This window comes from Muscardinus avellanarius, assembly GCF_963383645.1.
Source record: "Muscardinus avellanarius genome assembly, chromosome: 14".
In the NCBI taxonomy this organism is placed as follows: domain Eukaryota; kingdom Metazoa; phylum Chordata; class Mammalia; order Rodentia; family Gliridae; genus Muscardinus; species Muscardinus avellanarius.
This window is the reverse complement of record NC_137800.1, coordinates 88,549,650-88,558,605: the sequence shown is the minus strand read 5'-3', so window position 1 is coordinate 88,558,605 and position 8,956 is coordinate 88,549,650. Positions and strand designations below refer to the sequence as shown.

General features: G+C 51.7%; 1 protein-coding gene across 1 annotated transcript; it reads left to right on the top strand.

The window, feature by feature from the left end:
* Positions 1-7,353: 7,353 nt before the first annotated feature.
* Positions 7,354-8,956, top strand: LTB (lymphotoxin beta; the record flags this gene model as incomplete). Its single annotated transcript, XM_080710892.1, has 4 exons — positions 7,354-7,553; positions 7,931-7,976; positions 8,157-8,228; positions 8,523-8,956. The coding sequence occupies exons 1-4, from the start codon at positions 7,392-7,394 to the stop codon at positions 8,954-8,956; spliced, it is 714 nt and encodes a 237-aa protein (XP_080567018.1). The 5' UTR covers positions 7,354-7,391.

Below are 8,956 nucleotides of genomic sequence, written 5' to 3'. Positions count from 1 at the left end.
GGCAAGCTGACATTAGGTCGGGGACTGGGAACTGGCCTGGCGGTCAAGGAGCCTCACCCTGTTCTGCGAGGCTTGAAGGCCCGGGCAAGTCACGTGCCTCAAGTTCCTCCTCTGTGAAACCAGGGGCCCTCTGTCACAACCCTTCCCTCGGCCCAGGCGCCGCACCTGCTCTCACCACTGAGAACCCAAAGCATGGGACATTACAGAGCCCGCTTACCAGGTGAGGGTCTGAGGCTCAGGCCCACACCGATTGATCGATCGATCCATCGATTGGTTGATTGATCGACTTATGGTCCTCTGGATTGAACCCAGAGGTATTCTACCTCTGATCTTTTTTTCTTTTTCTATTTTTTTTTTTTTTATGGTTCTGGGGATTGAACCCAGGGGCATGGCTGGGCGTGGTGGCGCACGCTTGTAATCCCAGCATTTGCTGAGATAGTAGGATCTAGTAGGAACGCGGTTCGAGGACAGCCTCGACTACTACTTAGTGAGGCCCTTTGCAACTCAGTGAGATCCTGTTTCCAAATAAGAAATAAAAAAATAGGACAGGGGGTGTAGCTCCATCCCCAGACCCACACAAAAAATAAAAAATTAAAAAATAAAACAGAAGCCAGGCGTGGTGGCGCACACTTGTAATCCCACCATTTGAGAGGCTGAGACCAGAGGATTGCAGTTTGCAGACAGCCTCAGCTACATAGTGAGGCCCTCTGCAACTTAGTGAGACCCATTTTCAAAATAAAGAACAAAGAGCCAGGCATGGTGGCGCACGCTTGTAATCCCAGCATTCGGGAGGCTTAGACCTGAGGATCGCGGTTCACAGACAGCCTCAGCTACTTAGTGAGGCCCTTTGCAACTCAGTGAGACCCTGTTTCAAATAAAGAATAAAAAATTAGGCAGGGGTTGTAGCTCGGAGGTCAAATGCCTCTGGGTTCCAGCCCCAGCCCCACAAAAAAAAAAAAAAAAAAAAAAAAGAATAAAAAATAGAGCAGAGGGTGTAGCTCGGAGGTCGAATGCCCCTGGGTTCCATCTCCAGAGCTGGAAAAAAAATTTTTTTTTAATTGAAAAATAAAACAGAGTCAAGCTGGGCATTGTGGCATATGCCTGTAATCCAGGTACTTGAAAGGCTGACAGGAGGATTGCAAGTTCAAAGCCAGCCTCAAAAACTTAGGCTCTCAGCTGAGTTCAGAGAGACACTGTTTCCAAAATTAAGACAAATAAAATAGAAGCTGGGTATGGTGGCCCATGCTTTTAATCCCAGTACTTAGGAGGCTGAGACAGGAAGATCACGGGTTAGAGGATAGCCTCAGCTACTTACTGAGACCCTCTGTAATTTAGGGACTCCTTGTTTCAAAATAAGAAGAAAAAATAGGGCCGGGAAGCCGGGCGTAGTGGCGCATGCATTAATCCCAGCATTTGAGAGGCTGAGACCGGAGGATCGTGGTTTACCACAGTCTCAGATACTTAGCAAGGCCCTCTGCAACTCTGTGAGACCCTGTTTCAAAATTAAAAGGACTCGCCAGGCGTGGCGGCGCACGCTTGTAATCCCCGCGCTTGGGAGGCAGAGACAGGAGGATCGCGCAGGTTCGAAGCCAGCCGCGTGCGCTGGCTTAGGAGACCCTGTTTCCAAATAAAAATGTAAAAATAGGTCTGGGAGTGTAGCCCGGGGGTAGAAGGGCTTCCAGGAACCCCAGTACCACCAATAAATAAATAAATAAATAAATAATTAAAAGGACTAAGCCGGGCATGGTGGCACCCGCTTTTAATCCCCGCGCTTGGGAGGCTGAGACAGGAGGATCGCACAGGTTGGAAGCCAGCCTCAGCTACTTAGTGAGGCTCTCAGCAACTTAGTGAGATCCTGTTTCCAAATAAAATATAAAGACTCTGGGCTCCACCCCCAGTACCACACCAAAAAAAAAAAAAAAATTAAAAGGACTAACTGGGCATGGTGGTACACACGCTTGTAATGCCAGCGCTTGGGAGGCGGAGACAGGAGGATCGCAGAGGTTCAAAGCCAGCCTCAGCTACTTATGAGGCTCTCAGCAACGTAGTGAGACCCTGTTTCCTAATAAAATATAAAATATGTCTGGGAGTATAGCCTAGAAGTGGAAAGCCCCTGGATTCTATCCCCAGTACCACACACACACACACAAAAAAAAAAAAAAAAATTAAAAGGACTAAAAAAAAATAGGATTGGTGGTATAGCTCAGAGGTATAATGCCCCTGGGTTCCATCCCCAGTACAAAAAAAAAAAAAAGGCTGGGAAGTGTAGCTTGGAGGTAGAATGCCCCTGGGTTCAATCTCCAACACCACAAAATAAATAAATAAATAAATAAATAAATAATAAATAAATTTTTTAAATATGGTGCACACTCATAATCCCAGCATTTGGGAGGCTGAGACCAGAGGATCGCGGTTCGTGGACAGCCTCAGCTACTTAGTGAGGCCCTTGCAACTCAGTGAGACCCTGTTTCAAAATAAAGAATTAAAAAATAGGGGACCAGGCATGGTGGCGCATGCTTATAATCCCCGCTCTTGGGAGGCGGAGACAGGAGGATCGCGCAGGTTGGAAGCCAGCCACACTGGCTTAAGAGACCCTGTTTCCAAATAAAAATATAATACAAAATAGGTTTGGGTGTGTAGCCCAGAGATAGAAGGGCTTCCAGAAACCCCAGTACCACACACACACACACACACACACACACACACACACACACACACAAAATAGGGCTGAGCTGAGGGTGTAGCTCGGAGGTAGAATGCCCCTGAGTTGTTCCACCCCCAGTACAGGAAAAAAAAAAAAGTGTGTGTGTATGTGTGTGTGTGTGTGTGCGCCCGCATATATTTGTGTGTGTTTGTATGTATTTGCATATATTTGTATGATTGGTATGTGTATGCATATGTATATATGCATATATATATGGGGGGTGTAGCTTAGAGGTAGAATACCTGTGGGTTCAATCCCCAGTATAAACAAACAAACAAATAAATAAATAAAAAGAGGGTCTCGCTAAGTTGCCTAAGGCCTGAACTAGATTGCTGAGGCTGGCCGTGAACCTGTGATCCTCCTGTCTCAGCCTCCCAAGTACTGGGGTTATAGGGGTGCACTGCCCGTGTCTGGCAAGTTCAGACTTTGACAAGGACTTCTAATGAGAAGTGGTTGGTGGCACTGGAGTTTAGAGCCAGCTCTACAGCTCCAGAGCCCAGGAACTTCCCTCTGGCCAAAGTTGGCCAGGTTGGGCATGGAGGTGCACATCTGGAATCCCAGTACTTGGGAGGCTGAGACAGGAGAATTGTAGCAGGTTTGAGGTCAGCCTCAGCAACCTAGCAAGATCTTGTTTCAAAATAAAAAAGGAGGCTGAGACAGGAGGATCCAGTAGGTGGACACCCTCAGCTACTTAGTGAAGCCCTTTGCAACTCAGTGATATCATGTTTCCAAAATAAAGAATACAAAATAGGGCTGGGGGTGTAGCTTGGAGGTAGAATGCCCCTGGGTTCCATCCCCAGTACCACATAAAAATAATAAAAAATAATAAAAAATAAAAAGCTGGGCATAATGGCACATGCTTGTAATCCCAGCATTCGGGAGGCTGAGACTGACTAAGCCTGAAGGACAGCAGTAGGTGGACAGCCTCCGCTACTTAGTGAGACCCTGTTTCAAAATAAAGAATAAAAAAACAGGGCAGGGAGTGTAGCTCGGAGGTAGAATGCCCCTGGGTTCCATCTTCATACTTGCAATATGGGCTGGGGGTTTACCTCAAAGGTAAAATGCCTCTAGATTCAATCCTCAGTACAAAGAAAGAAAGAAAGAAAGAAAGAAAGAGAGAGAGAGAGAGAGAGAGAGAGAGAGAGAGAGAGAAAGAAAGAAAGAAAGAAAGAAAGAAAGAAAAGAAAAAGAAAACAAAAACAAAGCAAAGCTGGCCAGGTGGTTTGAGGGCCGTGGCCAGTGTTAGGTGCTGGTGAGGGGGTCAGTGGGGGGAGAGGGATCTGGGCTTGGAGTGAGTGTGGAGACGGTGCGAAACCCGAGAGGAAATTGTCCACAGCCCTCAGCTGCTGGGGCCCAGGACAGCAGGCCCCTGCTGGGGTGCTGTGGAGAACTGGGGTGCAGAGGACCATCTGGGGCCTGTAACTTCCCCTCAAGCACTTCCTGCCCCCCAACCACTGGTTCCTGTTTGAGGGTAAAGAGGGGGCCACTGCCTTTGCTCAAAGCCAGATGAGCTGACTATGGTCTGAAACCAAGGCCCTCTTGGGTGTAAGAGGAGTGCTGGGGTGTGTGGGGGTTGGACAGAAACATCAGCGGGGTGAGGGGGCCTGAGGTGGCCATGAGGGGGCGGGGGTAGGAACAGAAGTAAATGTTTTTCATTTCTTTGGGGTACAGAGACCCAGAGGGTGACAGAGGGTTCCCTTAGGCCCCAGGGAACATCAAATCCAAACTTGGCCGGGCACTGGGCCTCACACCTGTAATCCCATGCAGATTTGAGGCTAGCCGTAACCATTTGTGAGACCCTTGGCAACTTAGTGAGACTGTTTCAAAATAAAAAATAAAAAGGGCCAGGAGTAAGCCGGGCTTGGTGGCGCACACTTGCAATCCCTGCACTTGGGAGGCTGAGACAGTAGGATCACGCAGGTTCGAAGCCAGCCTCAGCTGGCTTAAGAGACCCTGTTTCCAAATAAAATATGAAACAGTTCTGGGAGTGTAGTCCGGAGGTAGAAGGCCCCTGGGTTCCATCCCCAGTACCACCAAAAAAAAAAAAAAAGGGGGGCCAGGGGTATAGCTCATTGCTCAGAGATAGGATGCCCCTGGGTCCCCTGACCCCCTCCTTCCCCAGTCCACACTCAGCCTCCTTCATCTTAGATTCACCCCCTCCAGGGTGTGGACATCACCCCACCCCCACCGTCTCCCCCTCCATTGTCCCGCCCACTCCCAACTTACTCAGAGTCCCTGGCCTGGTGGTTGGACATGCTCACCGGGCCTGTGTGGAGAATGCCCTCAGGTACTCCTCTCCCCTGCCTTAAGTCCCCACCCCTGCAGCTCCCAGCATCTTTTCCAGAGGAAGTGCGGCTCTGAGGGCGGGAGTTACAACATCTTTCCTTTGAGGCTCTGGGGCTGCAGCCAGGGTAGCCAGCACACGGCTCCAGACAACCAGTCCATCCCGTGAGCAGGCAGGGAGTGCCCACTGCAGCGGCTTCCCTGACCAGCGCCCTCCCTTACCCCTCCACACTGCTCTGCCCAAAGCTCAGAATCTTTTTTTTTTTTTTTTTTTTTTTGGTGCTACTGGGGATGGAACCCAGGGGCTTTCTACCTCCTGGCTACCTGGCTATACTCCCAGACCTATTTTATATTTTGTTTGGAAACAGGGTCTCATAAGTTGCTGAGAGCCTCACTAAGTATCTGAGGCCGGCTTGGAACCTGTGCGATCCTCCTGTCTCTGCCTCCCAAGCGCGGCATGAGCCACCAAGCCTGGCAAAGCTCAGAATCTTGTTTTATTATTATTATTATTATTATTATTATTATTAATTATTATTATTTTAAGTACTGGAGGTAGAAACTAGGGGCATTCTACTTCTGAGCTACATCCCCAGCCTGTTTGTTTGTTTGTTTGTTTGTTTGTTTAATTTTGCACTACTGGGGAGGGAACCCAGAGGCATTCTACCTCTGAGCTACACCCCCAGCCCCATTTTTTATTTTTGAAACAGGGTCTCACTGAGTTACAAAGGGCCTCGCTAAGAAGCTGAGTGTGTCTGCGAATCATGATCCTCCTGTCTCACCCTCCCCAGAATTTGTACTTTTTTTTTTTGGTGGTACTGGGGGTGGAACCCAGAGGCTTTCTACCTCCGGGCTATACTCCCAGACCCATTTTATATTTTATTTGGAAACAGGGTCTCACTTAAGTTGCTGAGAGCCTCACTAAGTAGCTGAGGCTGGCTTTGAACCTGTGCGATCCTCCTGTCTCAGCCTCCCAAGCGCAGGGATTACAAGCGTGCACCACCACGCCCGGCTGAATTTGCACATTTTACTGTATGTGAATTTTATCTTCTTAGGTCAAAAAGAAAAAGCAAGAAAGAAATGGAGAAACAAATACTGAATTTAAGTCTGAGCAGCATTTTAAGGGGTGCAGAAGTGACATGTTCTGATGTTAGCAACTTTGAAAGATATAAAAAAACTAGCCGGGCGTGGTGGCGCACGCTTATCATCCCAGCATTGGCAGGCTGAGACAGGAGGATCCCAGTTCACGGCCAGCCTCAGCTACCTAGTGAGGCCCTCTGCAACTCAGTGAGACCTGTTTCAAAATAAAGAATAAAAAGTAGGGCTGGGGGTGTAGCTCGGAGGTAGAATGTTCCTGAGTTCCATGCCCAGTACCACAAAAGAAAAGAAAAGAAAAGAAAAGAAAAGAAGAGAAGAGAAGAGAAGAGAGAGGGAGGGAGGGAGGGAGAGAGAGAGAGAGAGAGAGAGAGAGGAGAGAAAGAGAACAGGGCTGGGGGTGTAGCTTGAAGGTGGAATACCTCTGGGTTCAACCCCCAGTACACAAAAGAAGGATGAAGAGGAGGAGGATGTAGGGCACATGGAGACACTATGTGGGCATCATGGCCCCGTTGCCTGGCTTTCTGCAAGCGATCATCTCTCCCTGGGCCTCAGTTTCCCTCTCTGCTGAGTCAGAGGAGCTCTAAGCACCCCTTCAGCTTTATTGCTTTTATTTTTATTTTTTGTAGTATTGGGGTTGAAGCCAGGGACATTCTACCTCTGAACTAGTTTATATTTTAATTTTATTTATTTATTTGTTTATTTTTGTGGTACTGGGGATTGAACCCAGGGGCATTCTACTTCCAAGCTATACCTCCAGCCCTATTTTATATTTATTTGGGAACATGTCTCAGCCTCACAAGTACTGGGATTACAGGCAATGTACCACCATGCCCAGCTTTTATTTTTTATTTTGAACCAGGGTCTCACTAAGTTACGCGGGGTGGGGGCTCACTAAATTGCTAAGACTGGCCACGAACCTACAATCCTCCTATCTCAGCCTCCCAAGTACTGGGGTTAAAGTGTGTGCCACGACACCCAGCCCTATTTTATTTTTAACTTTTGAAATAGGGTTTTGCTTGGGAAGTTGCTGGGGCTGGCTGCAAACCTGTGAGCCTCCTGTCTCAGCCTCCCCAGGACTGGGATTCCAGGCATGTGTCACTGTGCCCAGTCTCTCTACCCGCGATTCGTTCACTAATTCAGAGAACCCAGGCATCCAGCTGCCCCACCCCAGCTCTGGGTAAACAGGAAGCTGGGTGAGGGGAGCCCGGGTGCGCGGAAAGTCCCTGCCAGGTGTGTGGGTCTATAGGGAGGGGTGGCCCTACCCCCGAGGTATGAAAGCCCCCCTGCCCTGGCCTGGGGCAGAGTCTGGATGGGGACACTGGGAGTGCCAGGCCGGGGTGGGAGGCCCCTGGGGAGGGGCTGCCTCCTGCTGGCTGTGGCAGGAGCCACTTCGCTCGTGACCCTGCTGCTAGCAGTGCCCATCACTGTCCTGACTGTGCTGGCCTTGGTACCACAGGAGCAGGGTGGACCGGTGAGTGGCTGCAAGGGGGCCCACAGGGCTGCATCCTGCTGATGCTCCGGGGCCCAGCGCCTGGGCTCCTTGGCCTGCCGGGCTCAGGATGCGTCTGTCTCTTTACTGCCCCTCTTCCCGTGTCCCTGGGATGTTGCGTCTTGATATCTCCAATCCCCTTCCTGGTGGTCTGTCTCTTCTCTTTCCAACACACTCTGGCGTCTGTGTCTTTGCCCAAGTAAGTACGCCTTGCTTGCCCTTCCTTCTAGGGAGATATGGGGGGGGGGCATGGTGCTAAAAAACAAAAACCCAGGCATGGGCTGCGGGTCCCGGGTGGAAGGGGTGGAGTTGGCATTAGCTGAATGTGAACTCTGCCCACTGTGACCCCATCCAAACAGGTAATGGAGTCTGCAGGCCAGAGGGCCCAAGCCCAGAAAGGACTGGGTAAGAGTGGCCCTGTCCCCTCCTGCCCTCCAGGGACTCCCTGCTCCTATCGGTGTCCCCGGATCCCCTCCTCCTCCAGGAATCCAGGCTCCCCATCTCGGAGCTCTGGCGCCCTGTCCTCTCAGAAACAAGCATGGGTGGCCACCCGGCCCCCAACAGTGGACTCTTGGCCAGTTTCAGGGCCTCAGAAGCTGCCAGGGATGATTCCTGAAACGGATCTCAGCTCCAGGCTCCCGGCCGCCCACCTTATAGGTAAGACGCTTTAGACCTGGCTCTGCTGGGTCCTGGGGGAGTGCTGCTCGGCGGCTCCAGTGCCGGGCCCGCCCCCTTCACTTCCTCTCCCACCCTTCCGCTCGCCCCCTCTTCTAGCAGCTCCTTCCCTCCCGAAGCAAAATCCAGCCTGACTCCCCATCACAGCCCTCCGCGCCCCACATCCAGGGCCCCCAGATCTCGCTGGTGTCCTGCAGGGCGCTCACGCTGCGCCGCTGGCCCGCGGGCATCTCTCGGATGCCATTGCCGAGAGCCCACCGGCACGTTTCTCCGCAGGCGCCTGGACCAAGGGGCAGGGGCTGGGCTGGGAGGCGGAGAAAGAAGAGGCGTTTCTGAGGAGCGGGACGCAGTTCTCCAGCGCCCAAGGGCTGGCGCTGCCGCAGGACGGCCTCTACTACCTGTACTGTCTCGTCGGCTACCGGGGCCGGGCGCCCCCTGCCGGCGGGGGCCCGCTGCGCAGCGCGCTGCACCGCGCGGGCGGCGCCTATGGGCGCGGCAGCCCCGAGCTGCTGCTGGAGGGCGCCGAGACCGTGCCCCGGCTGGACCGGGCCGGGAAGCCTGAGCACGGGCCCCTCTGGTACACGAGCGTGGGCTTCGGCGGCCTGGTGCAGCTCCGGAGGGGCGAGAGGGTGTACGTCAACATCAGTCACCCCGATCTGGTGGACTACAGGAGAGGGAAGACCTTCTTCGGGGCGGTGATGGTGGGTTGA